General features: G+C 44.3%; 1 protein-coding gene across 2 annotated transcripts in view; it reads left to right on the top strand.

The window, feature by feature from the left end:
• The first annotated feature begins 4,711 nt into the window (after positions 1-4,711).
• Positions 4,712-20,454, top strand: part of LOC309534892 (transmembrane protein 263-like) — a 331,671-nt gene continuing 315,928 nt past the window's right edge. Inside the window, exons 1-2 of one of the 2 annotated variants that reach the window (XM_082227435.1) lie at positions 4,712-4,897; positions 13,030-13,120. In XM_082227435.1, the coding sequence (XP_082083561.1) occupies positions 13,051-13,120 (70 nt within the window). In that variant the 5' untranslated portion in view covers positions 4,712-4,897; positions 13,030-13,050. Of the gene's footprint in view, positions 4,898-7,173; positions 7,336-13,029; positions 13,121-20,454 lie in introns of those variants that run through there. The other variant, XM_082227434.1, reaches the window with a different exon arrangement.

Raw genomic sequence — 20,454 nt, 5'->3', positions numbered from 1 at the left:
AATAATTGACGGGATTCAATTTTGTTTTTAATATATAGGACAACACCTCTTTTTTTCTTTTTGTCCGAAGATATAAATTCATTCCCTAACCTTTTGTTAATGAGGATTCTCCTATGTTTTTTGGCCACGTGCGTTTCTTGAAGACATATAATGTCCAGGTTCTTCTTTTTTAGAATGTGTCCAATTCCATTCCGTTTCTTCTTATCGTTCATTCCGTTAATGTTCCAATTCCATAATTTTAACGTCATTCTCCTTATCACTATCTAGATTTAAAAATTTAGGCTTGAAACCTTTCTGTCTCTTCTCCTTCTTCTTCTTCCCCCTCCTCTTCCGATTCTCTTTCCGTCTGTTCTTCTTCTTCACCTAATTCAAATTCTTCCCTCCTTCTTATTCCTCCTTCTGCTCCTTTGCTCTCTTCCTCCTCTTGTTGTAGTTCTTTGTATCTTCTTGTGAATTTTCCAATTTCCTCAGAACTTAGCAATCTTCTTTTTACTCCTTTATAAAAGAATGAGACACCTTCCGGAAATTCCCATCTAAAATCAATTTTGTTCTTTTTGAGTAATTGTACCAGTGGCTTGTAGGCTTCTCTTCGTTTCAACAACCTGATTGGAATATCTTTAAATATAATTATATAATTCCCACCAATGTAAAGTCTTTTCTCTCTGTTCCTTTGCAGAATCAGGTTTCTCATCTCTCTATCTTTGAAAGTAATTAAGCAATCCCCTGGAAATTTCTTTGCCCTGCTTGATCTAATTTTGATTCTGTATGCATTATGTAATGCCTTTGCCATTTCTTCTTCTGATGTCTCCATCCACTGCGCAATTTCCTTTATTAGTCTTTCTCTTATGTTCTCGTTTTGCATTTCCGGTACTTGTCTCAACCTTAAATTAACTTCTCTCTGTTTCATTTCGTTCATTGCGATAGAGTCTTTTATTTCTTCTTGTATTTTATTCAGATCGGCAATCTCATTTCTCATCTTCTCCTCTTCTCGCTTCATCTCTTTCATTTCCTGCTTTGTCTTCTTGAATCCCTCATCCATTCTCCTAGAAACCTCCTTAATCTGTCCTTTCAGTTCACTGACTGTCTCCTCGATCTTTTTATCCATTTTCCCTATTTTATTGTCTACCTGTTCTAACTTTGTCTCCAGGTTCTTTTCACTTTGTTTTATATCTGCAAACATCTTCAATATTTCTGTTCTAAATTCCGTTTCCTGCTTTGAGGTTCTCCTATCTGTTGGTGTCCCCCCTTCTGTCCCTTTTTTCTGTGTGTGCGACATGTTCCTCTTTATCTCTATGTCTAATATAAACTGTGTGCACACTGTGTATTTTGGGTTGGAAGCACTGTTAATTACTCTCAAACACTATTAGGTTAACCCCCAAAGACAAAAGAAAATATCTCCTATATAGGGGGAGGGGGACAAGTATAGCAAGAAAAAGAACAGATTACAAACAACACAATTTCCTTAAGATTCCCTCTCAATGTCCTCCGCGTTCTTCTTGCCCCAATCTGGGCTAATCCAATTCAAGTTGGTCAAGATACTCTTCTTGCCCCTATTCGGGCTAAATCCCACCAAGGCGTTAGATAGGTAGAACTGTACTTTATATTTCAAAATGGTCCAAAAGACGGTGTCTAAATTTGAGGAGTAGTTCAGCTTCCAATATATTTTTTAAGTTATTATTAATACTAGTCCCAAAATTATAGTTCAGTAGTGGAGGAGGTGTCTCACTTACGTATTTGTCTCCTAGATGTTTTCACCAAACCTAAGACCCCTCCACCTAATTTTCAAATTAGTGTTTGGTTTGGATCAAACCAAACTGAGTGAATAGTTCTTCCAACCTAAATCACAAAGAGGATGGTTCTTCCACCTTAGGGAGAGAGAGTCTCTAAGTAAACTTTCGCGCTGCCTTTTTCCAACTGTTCATTTTAGTTTGTTTTATAAAATTCAGTTCCACTGATTAAACGTTCCTTAATAAAGTTTTAAGCAAAGTCCGTAAAGCCTCCAAAAAGCTTCCTTTTATATATATATATAAAAAACAAACAGGAACACAGGAGAAAAAAGAAAGTATATAAATGTTTTGAGGTAGTCTGGAGTGGCGTCGGAAGTCCCTCTAGTCCACCAGTTAATATGGCGCTGGAGTTTCTTCCTAACTTTAAAGCTTCTTCACTGAGGTGTATTCAATAATCCTCTCTATTCTCTTGTAGCCTCAATTACAATTGTTACTGGGTCTTTTTTGCTCACGGAGCTTCTCTGTTCCCCCTTTAATTTCTTCTTTTCTCCTTTCTTTTCTTAACCAAAAGTTACTTTTTAACTTAGTTGAACTCAAGTCCGAAAAGTCTCGGGGGAAACAGAAACAGTAACCGCTAGCGGTAACTTACTTTCTCTTTAGGCTCTGCAAACAGTGCTGCGTCTTTTCAATGATGTCAGACGAGCCGCTGAACTCGGATTCTTTTCTTTTTTAGCCGGGAGCTTTCTTATTATTGTCACGAAGTCTCAAATTTCATAATAGCAAATCCGGCTTTCTTCGTGTCGAGAGCGGAGCGCTATTCTCTCTGCAGGCTCGGGGCTTCGCTAATTAGCCGCCGCCATGGCTGCCCGATTGTCCGCCGCTCGTTCCGTCGCTCTCTTCGCCTCTTTTCAGGGGTTACCTGGCGAACTGGACGAGCGGCTTTAACACCGCCGGGAACCTAGACCTCTAGACACCCTCTAGAGGTTTATTGGGGGGTCTCTGCGCCCTAAGAACCCCCCTTTTCGGCCAAAATAGCCAGGGCTTTCTCGCCGGAAAAAACCCTCGCCTGCAACGGGAGCCGCGCTCACGCCGGAAGTCTCTTTTCTTTCATTGTCAAGATTCCTGTCCCCAGTCTCAATGCCACATCTGTGTACATCTACTCAGAACCTACGATAATTGTCTGAGGCCCTTCTCCATGAATCCCCACCAGGTGCTGACTAGAGAGGGCCTTTTCAGTGTTGCCAAACTGGTTATCAAACACCTCCCTAGAGGTGCCCTTTTTTGTGGCCTTTCTGATTTCCCCAGGCATTTGAGTCTTCAGTATTTTTAGTACTTTTTAAAATAACTGATGTACTGTTACTCTGCTGCTAGGTTTATACGGCTCCTGGTTTCATTCTGCTTAAGCTTCTATTTCCAAGCTGGGTTTTGTTTTTTGTTTTTTGTATTTTATGGTTTTTGCTTGGAATCCAGAACTGTTATTATTGGGCAGTAATCATGTCCCTTTTGTGGGCTTAACAGCACCTATTGTTGCTGGATAACAGTAATTACAGATTCCCCCAACCCATGCATGTTGAGGATCCTGATTACAATTACACAAATTTCAGTTTAAGACTGGTAGGAAATGTCTTTAAAACTTACTTGAACTATACTAAGCATTCATTCCACTCTCCTATACTACAGCTGTCTATACAGTACCATATTAAAATACAAGCTCAAAGGGACAAGAGTGATGACAAAAGAATCAACACCCTTATTATTATGGTAGCTATAAAGCTGTGCGGCTCAGTATAAAACCCTGCAAACAACACTCAAAAGACACAGAGAATCATACTTTCACAGCTGCACATTATAAAACAGCTGGGCAGACAATCTCAAATAGTTAGGCAAGAAAAACATGAAAAACAAAAACCAGGTCACTGCATCGAACACAGCATGGGTCACTCTTCCCAGCTGAGGGCTGGAGTGGAATTTTGAAGTTTGGTCTTGGACTGCAGCCGGATGAGTCTGTGGAATGCAATTCTTAACCTTCTCTTTTGACTCCACTTGACTGGGAGCTAGATTGGATGCTGAAATGAATTGCTGGAGGTCCGTGAGTCACTTATTCAATTTGTGGAAACATTAGAAACGTGTCCAACTCCATGAATGGTTAGTTAACCACTCTCATAGCACTTTGTAAACAAACATCTCCACAAACAACTTTTCTTGTGCAACCTTCTTCCCATATACTTTTATATAATGGGCAGTTTAATGAGTTTAATTATCTGACAAAGCAAATCCCGTTTCAAAGCTGTAGTCTACCATCCACATCCACTTTCATTCTCCCCTTCCCCCGCCATCCACCCCTGGCTCTTTTTTGGACCAAAGTACTTGTAGTATCTACTGCTCTTGCTTAGATCCTTCAACACAGCCTTTTAAGATGTCTTTAAAATCTAAAGTAGAGACGGGTTGATCCTGATGTGGGTTACAGAACAGGCCACTCAGCAGAGTGGGAAATTCTGTACCAGCGAGTTTAATGTTCCTGTTGTCATGAACTGGCAAGACGACGGTGAGTAGGTGGAAGAGGAGTGTAGCCAGGACTGAAACACACCAGGGCAAGTAGAGGATGGGGAAGGAAGAACTCACAGGGTGATGGAGAATGGGGAAGGGATGGGGGTCTGTGCACAGGAACCAGAGCAGCAGGACCCATCACCAGAGCAGAGGGGCTCCTGTTTTCATGAACATGGCGGACTCTAGATATGTAGGGAGCAGCAGGCAGGGCACTCCAGGAGGCTGAGGCAGGCAAGGGCCCAGAGCCCAGCTCCCTAGCTGGCCAGGTGGGGCTCACTAGCTCTGGGAGGAGGTGTGTGGTTCCGGAGTAGGCGAAGAACAGGTGAGGGTCTCGTGCCTCGTCAAGCCCAGATGCTGCAATCAGCAGGCAAAGTATAAAAGGGAAGCAGAGCTGAGCTACTGTGTTTGCTTAACTGCCCATGCTGAGGGAACTTGCTTTGGATGCTCCCGGGCCTCTCAGGACTGTGCTTTGGGTTTGACTCTGGTCTGTATCCTGACTGCTGGACTTCAGACTTGGCTACTTGGATTGACCCTGAACTGTGTTTCCTGACTTTTGGACTTTGCTTGTGTGGACTGACCTTTGAACTTTGAGCTCTGGATTTAGCATACTGACTTGCTGCCAGGTAGGCCAGAGGTTCAGGACACCTGTGCACCTACTGTACTGAGGAGCAATGGTAAGGTGAGAAGAGAGGGAGAAGGAGAAGTCAGGTTACCAGTATTTTCCCACCTGTTTGCTAAGTTGCACTTTCCACTGTTTCACAAAGGGGAGCTGCTCCAGTCACTTGATCATTTTGGTTACCCTTTCCCAGATCTGCAGTATCATTTTACAGGTGCTGCAATAAGATCTACACCATAGATCTGAAAGGGGTTCCAAAGTTCAACAAGTCCTTTCTGTCTGAGGTTGAGGAATCTTCTACACTTCAAGCCAGCCAACGTTACATTTTATATGAATTATTTCTTTTGCTATTTTAGCACTCACACATAGGTAGGTGTCTTACCTATATTCTTTTTGGTGTCTGAAAAAAACTTTTTTGTTTAGGCAAGCCTGCACAGACATGCAGGATGTGGACATATATTCTGGTTTTGGGCTTGTTTTTGATTTTTTAAAAGTTGGCTTAACAGATAATTTTATTGTTTTATCCTTTTAGTAAACTGCTTAGCGTTTTATAACAATCCAGTATGTGAATCCTGTGAAATAAAGTAAATGACCTTTAATGTCTTGGCAGAAAGGCAGCATATAAATGCAGAAAGTAAGAAGGCTTATGTAGGATGCTCAACAGACTGCAAGAGACCTAGAAGTCTCTTTGTGGTTACCTACACATGCACGTTTCACAAGATCTTGGAACCAATCATGCAGGATTCCAAGGACTCAAGGCCATAAGCACATAGGTGCCCCCTCACCAACATCCATAGTAATGTGGACACCTTTGGCAAGACTGGGCGAGCTGATGTACACCCACATGGTCCCTTTAATCACACCACACTCACTGCTTCATGTTCATTGTGAACAATACTGGTTCCTATTTTGCCAGTATTGAAATACACCCCATTGACTCCCTGTGGGTTTCTGATCTTGGAGAGCTGGTCTCAACTTTTAAAGTCCTATACAACCTAAGATCCAAACATCTGCTGAGCCAGCTTTCCTGCATCAATCTGCCTGCCTACTGAGATTGTCATCTTGTTTAACTAGACAGGCTTTTAGTCTCCTGCTCATGTTGACTCCCTCTGCTCTACAAATGCTCCCCTCTTGATTTCTTCCCCTATGTAACAGCAACTCAAAACAGTCTGCGGTTGCCCTCTAGTGGCACATTGTGTGAGCTGTACTATATGTTCAGTTTTGACAAGCTTAGTTTCCATTTCCAAATACAGTACAGTGGTACCTTGGTTTACAAACTTAATCCATTCCGGGAGTCAGTTCTTAAACCAAAACTGTTCTTAAACTGAGGAGCACTTTTCCTAATGAGGCCTCCTACCGCTGGTGCCCTTCCACTGTTCGGATTCCGATCTTAGACCAAGGTAAAGTTCTCAAACCAAGACACTATTTCCTGTTTTGCGGAGTTTGTAAACCAAATCGTTCTTAAACCGGACTGTTCTTAAACCGAGGTACCACTGTACTAAGCTCGGAAGAGTTGTTAATCACAGTCCCAAAACACAAAAGAAATACTGGGTTAATGGTCACAAGAGGCATATTTCAGAGATCCACACATCACAGAAGTTCACATGAATATGTGCATCTTTCCATATTCTAAAGCTTTCTTACAGAACATTTCCTAAAATGTGAAGTTGGCATCCTTCCCTATGTGCTGAATACTGGGTGGCAGACCAGATGCCCTGCATGCCCAGGCTGACTTTTGGGATATCTTCAGGTAAGACTGGGAAAAGAGTCCTGCCTGAAACCCTGGACAACCGCTACCAGTCAGTGTGCAGACCACAGGTAGCCAATGCAGTGCCCTGAGAGGCTGTTGCACTCCAGTTCCCATTAGTCTCAGGCAGCATGACCATTGGTCAAGGAGGATGGGAGTTGCAGTCCAGCAAAACCTGGAAGGCATCATGGTGGCTTCCCCTGCAACTGTCTCTGTATAAGGCAGATTCCTGTTTGCAGGGGGTTGGACGACATGACCCCTGGGGTCCCTGCAAGTCTACAATTCTATGATTCCTATAGACTTTATAAAGTTCATTAAACAAAAACTCCAAGTGCAGCAGCATTCCCAGCAAGGACATTCCCTGCCTCTGAAGTTGTTGCACCCAGGGCCCTTCTTGCCTCAAAGTTGGCAACTCCCCGCATCCTCTAGGATGCTCTTGCCCACTAGAAGATGGCGACCACTACCCCAGGCCCCCCTGCCGGACCCACGCGCTCGTTGCTCTTCCGGCGTGGGTTGCCATGGCGCCAGTCCCCTCCTTCGCCCTCCTTCCCTTCTCCAGTGTTTACATCCAGAGCTGGAGTAGGAGGAGGAGCTGGAGGCTCAGTGCCGGGGAAAAGGCTCTGGCAGCCGCGGCGACCTCGCTGCCGCTCCTCCTCTCGAGTAAGCCGCGGGGAGAGCCAGGGAGCGCCGCCATGAAGGTGAGCGGGGCGCGCGCCTCGTCCTCCCGAAGACGCACGGGGCCGGCTCCCTCCTCTCCCTGGAGCCAGGGCGGGTGGCGAAGAGGGCAGTTTGGGGGCAAAGGGTCGGGGCGGCGGCTGGTTTCCCCAAGCAAAGAGTCCCCCCCACCACATAGGGAATTCCCATCCCTGTTCCAAAAACAAACCCAAGTTAACCTTTTTGTTATCCTTGGAAAGGAAGGATGCTCAGAGGTGGTACAGTCACCCCCCCCCAGCTCGCGGGACTCCCATCAAGGGTATACTTCGGGGTACTGAGAACGACCATCTCATCCAGTCATGGTGATATTAAAACGTACACACAACCCATTGCCCGAACTTGGAAGTTTTTAATCAGAAGTTGGCTATCTATCTATATGCCAGGGATTCTTTAGCTGAAATCCCTGCACTGCTGGGGGTTGGACTAGATGACCCTTGGTATCCCTTCCAAATCTACAGTTCTATGATTCTTTGAAATATTCCTGAACTCTGGGCATAGTCCAGGTTGCTTTTTGAATTCTTGTGATAATAGATTTAGCTGGATTTGGTCCCCCCCCCCCCGTGTTCTGCGCCCCACTGAGTGAACTGTAAGATAGTGTAAATTGAGTTTGACCCAGTTCAGTTTGACCCAGGCGGCTGCGATTCTGTTGCATTGAGTTAATTGATTACAACAAGAGCTAGCGTGTGAGTGACCCAGAATGAAACCGACCTAGGCTGCAAACAGGATTTTTGTGGCACACTCATGGTACCCTCAATAATAAAACTGAGGACCTTGTTTCAAGGAGTTTGCAAAAGACTGCAGTTTCCATTGTTCATTGCCTTTACACCATGTGTTTGTTTCCCACTGTGTTTTTTGATAGCTGTTATGTGAGTTCATGAGGCTGGAGTGAACTTGGCCAATACTGCATGCTACATATCCCGTGGTGATGGTAATTTCATCCTTGGTGGAAGTACTTTGTGGCAGCCTATGGAGGGCAGTGCTATACTTTCTAAAACAGACAGGTGTGCTCTCCAAATACTGTTGGACCCCAACTTCCATCAGCACCCATCAACATGACAACTGGAATTGCACAACATCTGGAGGGACTACAGAGTCTCAGTCCCTGTTCTACAATCACATTCTACTTTCTATCACTTTTCTATATTCTATATTGGAAGGGGAAGTCATACTTTTACAACTATGTCCTTTTAAAAATCATTCTATCACTTCCCAGTGATCTATATTGCAGGGAAGATCAGTAATAGCAGACTGAGGGCTAACATTTCAGGTAGACCAATCTGTCATCTGTCAAGTAACTGCTGCTCAGCTCAGCTTCCAAGTAACTCCCAAGTTCCTAGGAACACAATCCAGATTGGAAAACCCCACTGCTCTAGTTTTCTAGGTTGGTTCACGACTGACAAGAATTGGGATGGGAGTTGTAGAAGTCAGTGACATTGTAAATCACAGTTTAGCACAGGGACAGGGGCTCTCTTGAGATTGTTGGAGTACAACATATGTAAAACATAACAAAAGCTAGAACTATAGGTGTAATTATATATGCATATATAAGATGTGATCTGTCTCAGTGGAGAAACTGACACTGGTTTTAATGGGGTGGATTGCATCCATCCAAGGAGAGGACTTTGAATTTGAGGTGATGGAGAGGTTAAGTATCCAAGCTAGGACACAGAGAACCTTCTTACCTGACTTCTTAATGTTGTAGCAGGGAAACTGATGTGCATGCAATAAGCTCCCGCAAACTAGGAATGTTTCCACAGTGTGAATATGCAGTGTACCAGAATTGTTCCATAAGACACATTACCTGAAAACTACTGCTGCATAAGAGCATCAGGCACAGCAAACAAGGGTGAGAAGCATGGAGCAGATTGCTTTCTGGTGTGTGATGATGGCTAGCTGAGGTGCAGCTGTTTTCTTCTTCCCTCCACCTCCATTACTCTTCCTGTCTCTTTACCAGCATGGAGATTTTCTAGGCTGAATATCACTGTATTCTGCAGCAAAGGAAGTAGGCATGCTGTTGCAGGGGTAACATCTGACTAATTAGGGCTATTTTAATTTTAATTGATTAATGTTGGAGTTCCAGTTATATTTTTACCTTGTTTTGAGGGTTATGAAACACCAGTAATTATCACTTGTAAAATGCTTTACATGTGTCACAAAGTTATATTTTAATTAAATGTCAGTTTCATTGTTTTGCGTCGCATTCTATTTTCATTTGTCTAGCATGTAAAGAGTTCTAACTCTAGTGTTCAAATTCCCTCTGGGCTAAAACCTAGCAACAAAGTTCTCATTAGAAAACCTGGTTTTGTAAAATTAAGAACAAAACATCCTTCAAGAGATTTGTAAACTCATTTGAGTACCAAAAAACACACACAAAAAAACCCCTGCTAAGTGCGTAACGAATGACTTTCAGTGATCTCTGTGGAATATGAACTTGATTTTAGGCCAAGATGCAAATGTGTGTTTAGTTAGGACTCATCATTCTCAATTTGAAACTGCAGATCCTGCTTAATTAGGCATCCTTTCTGAGCAGGCTGAAAGTCCTCAATTTTGATAGAGGTATATGTTCACATATGCACACATTTTTCTTTGTTCACACACTTCAAAATACCATGAACATCTGTTATGGGGATGTTTGTAACTTTTTTCCTCACTTAAAAGTGCACACCTATAATGCTCCATCTCAAAGAACAGACTGGGTCTTTTCATACATTTCCATCCATTCTGTGCATTAAGCTTAGGGCTCATCCACATTTACCTTCTGCCCTGTGCTTTCTAGGGACAGGCTCATGCTTTAAAGTGCTGTGTCCAAGAGCTTTCTTTTTGCCCCGGTGCTTTCTCCATGAAAACCCACTCTTTAACACTGAATCGGAACAAATGACAATTTGGGTTTCTGTGGATTGCCATTTGCTCTGATTCAGTGGTAAAAAGTAGATTTTTTTGTGGGGAAAGCGGCAGGGGGGAAAAGAGCTTGGACATGGTGCTTTAAAGCACAGATCTTTGCCTAGAAAAGCATCACAAAAGGAAGTCTGAATGAGACCTTAGTTATGCCACATCAATCACCCCCCCCTTTTGTGGCTCTGTGACACTTGCTGCTTAATCAGAATACTTGCCCATAATTGCAAATTATGCACATATGTTTGCTTTGAAAACAAGTCATAAGTTTTTATGGCAATACTTTCCCCAATATTGATGTTGGTGAGGAGCCTTGTTCTTGCTAAGCAAATCACTTTGTTAATGGCCCTTTGCATGTGACTTAAAAGAAAAAGCTGGGGAGATAATTTTGTCTGTTTCCCCTTCTGCTTAAGGATCCCTTTCTTCTGTGGCGATCACTCGTAGCCGAGTAAGATTGTCTTCCATGAACATGGTCTTAACAGTGAGTCCGTAAGTGACTGTAGAAGCCAATTCTGGATCCGCATGTCCTTCCACAGTGGGGACATATGGTAGATTACCAGGCAGGAGTTGATCACGGTGAGGGTTTGCCAAACATGCCTTCCTCTTAGCATGTTTTTCCCTTTTGTCCTGAGTTTGAGCATCTTCAAAGTCCATGACACCTTTGGTAAAGGTTGTTCTCCAACTGGAGTGCTCACAGGCCAGTGTTTCCCAATTGTCAGTGTTTATACTACTTTTTTTTTTTTTTTTAGATTTGCCTTGAGAGCATCTTTAAACCTCTTTTGTTGACTACCAGCATTACGCTTTCCATTTTTAAGTTTGGAATAGAGTAGTTGCTTTGGAAGAAGATAATCAGGCATCTGAATGACATGACCTGTCCAACAAAGTTGATGTTGAAGAATCATTGCTTCAACACTGGTGATCTTTGCTTCTTCCAGTACACAGGCATTTGTTTGCCTGTCTTCCCAAGTGATATGTAAACATATTTTTTTTGAGACTCCATTGATGGAATCTTCCAAGGAGTTGGAGATGGTGTTTATAAGTGGTCCATGTTTCACAAGCATACAGTAAAGTTGATAGTACAGTAGCTTTGTAAACAATCATTTGGTTTCACGGCGAATGTCCCGGTCCTCAAACACTTTGCACTTCATTCGGGAGAAACTGCACTCACAGAACTCAGGTGATACTGGATTTCGGCATCTATGGCGGCCCTTGTGGAAATACAACTGCCCAGGTAGGAGAAGGGATTGATCCCAGTACAAATGCCACCACCATCTCCCATCCTGTTCTGCAGGGTCCCCTAGTTTTCTCCTAGATTTTCATGAGCTGCAGGGGGTTGCACCAAGACCAAGGAATTAGCAAAATCCTCTCCTCTCCACTTACATCAAAAGCTGCAACTTCAAGTAAACAATCTGAAGCAAGTTGTGTATATTTGAAGTCCTTGTTGTTCCAACTTTGTGTAAACTGGGAGTGTAAACACAAAAAATCCTGATTCAAGTATGCAATTGAAAATGGATGCAGCTGATGGTTTCACAGAATCATATAACTGTAGAGTTGGAAGGGACCACGAGGGTTATTTCAGGTATCTCACTTCAGTGTCTTGAGAATCATTAGGAAAATATGATGAACTCCTCTTTGTTTGCTTTGGAAATGGTTTGGAAATTACACACTATCCTTTGGCAGGAGGAGGAACACCTCTGCTTTGGTGAGGCTCATTTGACAACAAGAAGAAACTGAGCCTTTAGTATCGTCAGCCCAGTATTGTGAGATGCTCTGCCAATAGAGATTCAGAAGGCACCTTCTATGCCAACTTTTAAATGCCTCCTGAAAACTTTTCTATTCTGCCTGGGCAGACAATTAGGATTACATCCTTCCATAATGGTTAATTGATGTTTTAACTTTTTTATGTAATTTTTTTATTGTGTGGTTTTATGTTCTAGTGTTGCAAACTGCTTTGATTTTTTAAAAATGAATTGCATTCAGTTACACTGATCCAGAGCTTTCACAGCCTCTTCTGGTTGAGTAGAACTGTGTGTCATCAGCAATGCTGGTGACACCTTGCTTCAAAGCTCCTAATGACCACCCACTCCCAATAATTTCATATAGTTGTTAAATATCCTTGGGGAGAAGATAGACCCTACAGAACCCCATAGCACAAGTGTCAGGGACCTGAGGAACACCTACCTAAGCGCTGCTTTCTGGACACAACCCTGAAGATATGAACAGAACCACCATAATACAGTGCCTCTGATTCCCATCCCACTAAGTTGGTCCAGAAAAATGCCATGGTTAACAGTATCAAAAGCAAAATATATAGGCAATAACCACACACTGAAGGGTTGAAACTGAGACTTGCATAGATCACTTTTCAGCCAAAGTTGAAATAGTGGATCCATTCTGACAGAGGATAGTTTAAAAGTCATCTTGTCATCTTGTGCCCCAGTTATGAGGAGGAAGGCAAGATATTCTCAGGTTTTTATGGGCTGTAATTATTTTTCCTAAAGAGGTGATGAGAATAAGTTTAATCGCTCTGGGAGAAAGGAAAGTTACCAGCATTGATATCCTACTATATCCGAATCTGAAATGGTTCACACACCATTTGTTATAGATTAGCTGTAGGTCTCCACAAATCTAGTTGCCAGGGCTGCTCTGTGACCCCTGCTCTGGCCAAGACAACTACAAGGACATCCTTTCATGAAGTTCTGGGATCAGCTGTAGGCTCTACCAGGCATCCTTTTAGTTACATATGCCTCTTTGTGGTTTGCAATGAAGCTTCTTCTATCTTACAGGGGCCTATTTCAGAAGCACAGATGGTGGAAAGCAATGCAGAGGCAGCTGCCGAAGAACCACCTTCTTATTTGCAGGAAGAACCTCCTCAAGGTAGAGTGCTTAGACTGCCACTGTGAATTTCTTATAACTTTTCAAAGGGAAACAGGCCATCAGATTCAAGGTCCATTCTTGTGATCCAAGGGAGTAGTATGTGATGTAGAATGCTTCATGCCATGATAGCACTGTTGATAATCCTAACTGAGTCCTTTGACTTCTCAGATACGTATAAAACAGGACTGTAAACCAAACTCTGTTGGCATTCATTAACAATATAGTTCTAGTTTGGCCTAAGCTACTTATTGAGTGATGACATCTTCCCCCTTTCCACAAAGTTGCATTATCTGTAACGTTAAGCAAGTGATTCCTTTTTAACTGGATTGACTTCTGTTGGTGAAAGTGCCCCAACTGAGAGGTTTGGAGGGTGGCAATACAAGAACAGGCCTTTTGGATGGTGGGTCCCCATTGGTGGAAAGCTCTCCGCAGAGAGGCTCGCCTGATGCCATCATTGCATGTCTTTAGGTGCCAGGCAAAAACATTCCTCTTTACCCAGGCCTACGGCCATGAAATAATCTATGCCAGGCATAGGCAAACTCCGGCCCTCCAGATTTGGGACTACAATTCCCATCATCCCTGAGCACTGGTCCTGTTAGCTAGGGATGATGGAAATTGTAGTCCCAAACATCTGGAGGGCCAGAGTTTGCCTATGCCTGATCTATGCTCTGTCAAAGCTGTGGTGGTGGTGGTGGGGCTGTTATTATGATTATTTTATTATTATGCTATCTATTATTATGCTTTTTATTTTGTGTTTATTGTTGTGCTCCATAAAGTGTGTTCTTAACATTGTACACCACCCTGGGATCTTTTGATAAAGGGTGGTATAGAAATCAAATAAGTAGTAAAAATAATAACTGTGGAGGTAGGGCTGTCATCTCACTCATAAGGGCATGTATGGGACTTCTAGCATGGCTGAGCCAAAGCCCATTCTGATTCCCTAAGAAACCCAGCTCCCTCCCCTCTTCCCAGTCTGCTGCATGATCCCAGGAGATCATAGGATCCTGCAATTAATTTTCATCACCCCCACCTTCATAGGTGCTCAAAATCACAATGGTGACAGTGTGGGGTTCCCCCCTCCCCCGTATGTTTAAGTGGTAAGTGAAGATTCCCATTACATTATGGATAGAATTGAATCAAGTGGTTGTAGTTATTCTGGATTAAAATAACTGTAGTGACAGAAAGGGAAGGCGATTTGAATTAAGGACAAGTGCTTATTTAAATGGTCATCCAAGAGTTGGATTTGAGTCACTTCTTTATTTTAAATCTGCCTTTTTTATTTCATTTTATTTTATTTCTGCTGTGGAAAAGACCTCTTAATAGTAACTACATTTCAAATCCAGAGCTTTCAGACTCTATTCTACCAGCCCTCTTGGAAAGCTAGTTAAGCAGCCTGGAAATGAGATTGAAAAAGGGTGTCAGCGGGAGGTTCACAAATGCCAATCTTAATTAAAAACCTGGTTTCCAGTTAAATGACCCAGATTACGATGAGTACGAATATCTCTCTCTGTGCCGCGTGAATGTTTCTTTAAGTAAACTTGACTACTGCTTTCTTTGAAAGAAGGTCCTCATATTCAAAGGACAGAAGATGCTAATTGGACCTTTTATCTCTACATTCACGGGGACATACAAAACTGCTTTCTGGTTCCTCTAGGCCAGGGGCAGCTGAAGTGGTACTATCTGTATGTTTTTGGACTACAGTTCCCAGCAGCCCCAGCCAGAATGACCAATGGTCAGGTATGGTGGGAATTGTAATCCACAGTATCTGGATGTCAGGGACTGGCTGGATGATGAAGAACGGTGGGAGACTCCAGCCAGAGAACCCCCTAGGGAAGCCACAGAAGAGGAAGGCTCAGAGCCAGGGGAGCAGTGGTAGGACATAGTCAGAGGATGAAGGGGGTGGAGCAGAATGGTTGGATGCTGAACAAGCAGTTGGCTTGAGTGAGAGAGAAGAAGAGGCAGAAAACACTGCAGACATAAGACAGGCAGCTGAGGAAGAGGGAGCCTGCTGGTATTTGCCATAGGTTTCTCTGTTGGTATTCTGTTTCCTTGAATATAGAATCAACCTTACTGCTCGTCTCTGTGTCTCTCTGATGACCAGCCCTAACACTGTAGGATGCTTGTTACCTCTGATGTAGCCTATTGCTCCTAACCCATTACAGTCTACTCCATTTGGCAGCATCATGTGCTGTGCCACTAATTCCTCTCCAGCTTTTTCTATCTCCCCATCCATTACTTTTTTTGGGGGGACAGGGGTGGGAATACTATTAAATTTTTACAGAAGGCTTTTAGAGAAAGCCAGGTTGCTTTATTCATGCTTTACGGGGAAAACTGGTCTCTGTCGTGTTGGATTATGATTGCAATATAACATTTTTACCTTGGGCTTTTAATTGCTTGTCTTAAAGGAAATGAACATATCTAATGCAAACTGTATAGTGATACCATATATATCTGTGTAGGGATTGCAGGGGGGTGCAGCATCCGGAGGTGCCACTATAGTTTGGCTACTGGATGGAGTCTGTAATATGTCTGTGGAGAGGGTCTGGGTTTGGGTCTGGTGTGGTTGATTGGTGACGGTGTTCTGTGTGCCTCTGGTTCTGGTGTCGGTTTTTGTGGGGAGGGCTAATTTCCAGATGTCTGGCAGGCGGGACGTGTCGTCACGCTTGTTCATGTTGTGAGGGTGTTTCTCTATCTCGATGGCTTCCATGATTATTCTCTTGTGGTGATGTTCCATGTTAAAGAGCAATTTGGAATCTGCAAAATTAATTTCGTGTCCTGTTTCTTTCATGTGTTGGAAAAGAGAGGAAGTTTTTTCTTCTTTTTTGACGGCATTCTTGTGTTCTGCGATACGTGCATTTATTCGTCTGTTTGTTTGTCCAATGTACGTGGCTGGGCAGACTTTGCAGGGTATTTCATAGACCCCTTGGTTTTCCAGCTGGATTTTGTCTTTTGGGTTTCTGAGGATATGGGCTATTTTTTGGTTGGTGCAGAAGGCTGTTTTGATATTGTGTTTATGGAGGATTTTGCTGATTTTGTCTGTAGTGCCCTTGATATAAGGAAGGAGGGCCATGCCATTGTTTTCTTCTGTGTCTTGGTTTTTGGGGGGTGTTTCTTTTTGGATTAGTTTCGTAACCCTGTTTTTCTGGTATCCGGATGCTGCACCCCCCTGCAATCCCTACACAGATCTGGCTGGCACAAGGCACAAAACCACAGCTCGCCCCTATACACGAAGCCAAGCCAGAGCACAACTAAATGCAGCACAGCCATCTTCTCAGAAAAACTCTTCACAAGCTCAAGAGGTCAAGACACAAAAGCTTTAGCAACTAATCTACACTTAATGACCCACCCAGTGGTATTCAGAATATCACTCATGAAATCACTCAAGATATCCCTCAAGTAATTAAGGAACAAAAGAAGAAGAGGCACACTAATCTAGGAACTTCCTCTCTGCCCAGAACGTTGGAGGCTATACACCACACCCCTCAACAGTATTTATAGGAACTCAAACACCAGACTCTGCTCTGTTCCAGTAACAAGAAGCCGAAAGCACCAGCCTGAAGATGACGAGTGAGACCTCGTCGAAACGTCGCACAGACACCCCAACTCTTACACGGGAAGACACCCGAAGACACCAAAACCTGCATATATATATATATATATATATATATATATATATATATATATGGTATAGAGATGGTTATACTTGGTACAATACATTTTTTAACATGCTTTTTAACAGAAGGCCACAGAGCATTTTGCAGATATGAATAATGCAAAGCTTCCATATAAGATAATGTAAATTTTGTTAATTAAAAAACGCATGAGAGTCGTCACAATGAACATTATTGATTCAATAGTGTCTTAGGATGTGTATAATTTGGGATTCAATGATAAAAGTGATCATGCTGCTCGGTTAAGTGAGTGGTGGGGGCATCAAAAAGTCCTGATGGTGTTAAATTAGTTTTGCTTTCATTTCTATGACCCGAGCGAAGGCAAGGCATCATTTAAACTACCCTAGATCAGTGGCGTAGCGTGGGTTGTCAGCACCCGGGGCAAGGCAAGTAATTTGCGCCCCCTAACCCGTGGATTTTAGCACTCAAGTGCGAGCCTGCCCTCGGATTTTTCCGGTAACACTTGACTTTATAGAATCATAGAATCGTAGAGTCGGAAGTGACCCGATGGTCATCTAGTCCAACCCCCTGTGGTGGTGATGATGATGATGATGATACATTTTATTTATACCCCGCCCTCCCCAGCCAGAGCCGGGCTCAGGGCGGCTAACACCGGTAAAATTACAATAGAAACATAATGGGGGGAGGGACCAATTTAAAATACAGGTTAAAATGCAATTTGAAAAGCAGCCTCATTTTAAAAGTAGCCCACAAATCAAAACTGTAAGGGGAGGGAAGACATAAGGGTCCCACTGAGTCCAAATCAAAGGCCAGGTGGAACAGCTCTGTCTTGCAGGCCCTGAGGAAAGATGCAGGACCACGAAGCTGTCCCGTGTGGGGATCGAACCTGCAACCTTGACATCCCTATTTCCATAGGGTTCGGGTTTCCGAGTGGCTAGGGAAACCAAGCTGGATGGGGAGGGGAAGCCACAAACATGAGTCTGACCAAACTGCGGGAAGCAGTGGAAGACAGGAGTGCCTGGCGTGCTCTGGTCCATGGGGTCACGAAGAGTCAGACATGACTAAATGACTAAACAACAACAACAACAACAACAATTATGTATGAAGTTACATTGAAAGACCTACATTGGCTCCCTGTACGTTTCCGAGCACAATTCAAAGTGTTGGTGCTGACCTTTAAAGCCCTAAATGGCCTCGGCCCAGTAGACCTGAAGGAGCGTCTCCACCCCCATCATTCTGCCCGGACACTGAGGTCCAGCGCCGAGGGCCTTCTGGCGGTTCCCTGCCTGCAAGAAGTGAGGTTACAGGGAAGCAGGCAGAGGGCCTTCTCAGTAGTGGCACCTGCCCTGTGGAACGCCCTCCCACCAGATGTCAAAGAGAACAACAACTACCAGACTTTTAGAAGACATCCGAAGGCAGCCCTGTTTAGGGAAGCTTTTAATGTTTGACATATTAATATTTTTTTGGAAGCCGCCCAGAGTGGCTGGGGAAGCCCAGCCAGTTGGGCAGGGTATAAATAATTTATTTTTATTTTTATTTGACACCCCCCAAGCCAAGGAGATAAGTAACTCTACAACTTCACAAGTCATCTGAAGGGAAGTTTTTTTAAATGTTTCATGTTTTATTATATTTTTATCCAAGGTGACTGGGGCAGCCCAGTCAGATGGGAAGGGTATAAATAATAAAATTATTACTATTATTATTATTATGGAATAGGGCGTCTCAATTTTCTTTGATGAAATGTTGCAAGGTATTCCGATTAATGCTTTTTATAGGATATTGGACACGGTGCGAGTTTATGGCTGCCAAGTATTGGCCTGAAAGGATGCGCAGCCGGCGTCAGGGAACTGCTGGAGGATGGAGCTTGCAAGTGTTAGAATGCAAAACGCGGACAGGTTCAGGCACGCAAGAAGGTGGGGGAAAGGGGAGCCCGGATGGCTCAGTTTAAGAGCACGGCGCTCATAAGGCCAAGGTTGCAGGTTCGATCCCTTGTAGGGGGGCAGCGGCGTATTACTGCATTGCAGCGGGTTGGACTAGATGACCCTCGGCTCCCTTCCAGCTCGACAGATTCTATGAAAGCGCAAGGAGCGCGGAAGTTGCATTGCAAGTAGTACGCGGGGGGGGGCGCAAGGGTTGCAGAGAGAGAGAGAGAGGGGGAGAGGGAGGGAGGGGGAACTGGCCCTCCGCTGGACAACTGACCCGGCCGGGCTCTGTTCCCCAGGGAAGCAAGAAGTTGCAATCCAAAGTTGCAGAAGCGCCCTGCTCCTTCTTCCGCGGAGGGAAACGCTCCTGCGGAGGCGAGAGGCAGCGAGGAGGCAACGAGGTGAGGCTTTTGTGAGGTAGGGAGAGGAAAGACGGGGGAGGGAACCCAAGGAGGATTTGCACGAGAGGGAATGAAGGGGAAACGCGCCTCCCACGCGGAGCACTTTTCCCCGGGAAATGCACGGGGTGGGGTCGTGGCTGATCCGTGCTGCGCGCTCGCGTCGTGCGGCCCAAAGTGCTGCAGGATCGCCAATGCAAGACCCCCTTTTAAAACCTCCCCCTCCCCCAGCTCTGGAAAAAAAGGGGGAAGGGGATGGCGTCAGGGTGCGGAGGCTGCCTGTGCCCGGCCAGGCGTCGGTGGCGGCGTCAGCGCTGCTGCAGCGGCTGCTCCTCCTGCGAGCAGTGAGTGGAGTGCAGCCGCAGCGGCGGCGGGGGGCACGCGCGTGCCAAGGCGCAAAGCTGGCGGCGGTGGCGGGGAGCCCGGCGGAGGAAGGAACTTGTCCCTTCCCTCTGGACTCGCCCCCCCCCCCGCAGATGTTGCGCCCGGTGCGGCTGGCACCCCTGGCACCCCCCACGCTACGCCACTGCCTTAGATTCCTTAAAGGTCTGTGAGTGAGAAAGGAGGGTTGAGAAGAGTGTCTTGAAATGTATTCCTTATTTTGCTTAATTTTCTGCCTGATGAAGAGCTGTAGAATACTCAAAATCTTGTTCATAACTTTGTGATGTCTTAGTTGATCCATTACTGGGACGTTTAGGGTATTTTTCGTCTTCTTCCTAATTTCAGCCTGATTACCTGTAATACGCAGTTTACTGAGAAAGTGCCACTGAGTCCAGTTGGATTTGTTCCCAAGTAAATGTGCATATAATGCTAGCTCTGGGGCTCTTGTCAACCAGTATCTTTCATGAGTTCTGCCCACAGACTTGCTTCCGCAATGCTTTCCCTACATACCCTACAGAAATGCAAGCTGGACCTTCTCTTCTTCCATCTTTCACTCACTGGTTCATCAAAGTAATTGAAATACTTAACACCAGAAAGCTGTGGTCAGCTTTCCCCCTTATTTTTTTTCTTCAGCAGGAAGCTGGTGCTAGAGTTAACATTTCCCGTAAAAGTACATCTTTGGCTCGACTATCTACAACTGACCCACACCCACCATTGTGGAAAAATGCAAGAAATTTAGAGAGATGCAATAAATTAGCTGGATAGCTCAGTTGGTTAGAGCGTGGTGCTGATAATGCCAAGGTTGCAGGTTTGATCCCCGTAAGGGACAGCTGCGTATTCCTGCATTGCAGGGGGTTGGACTAGATGATCCTTGGGGTCCCTTCCAACTCTGATTCTAATGCACCAAAGCCAGAAGGATGCATGCCATAGTCCTAGCTATATATGTTTATATAGCATCTGTGCCAGGATGAAATGGGGCCGGTCGGACTGTGCATATTGTT

This window comes from Podarcis vaucheri (assembly GCF_965113315.1).
Source record: "Podarcis vaucheri genome assembly, chromosome: 1".
Classification (NCBI taxonomy): Eukaryota; Metazoa; Chordata; class Lepidosauria; order Squamata; family Lacertidae; genus Podarcis; species Podarcis vaucheri.
The sequence above is the reverse complement of the archived record's forward strand: the minus strand, read 5'-3'. Positions and strand labels throughout refer to the sequence as shown.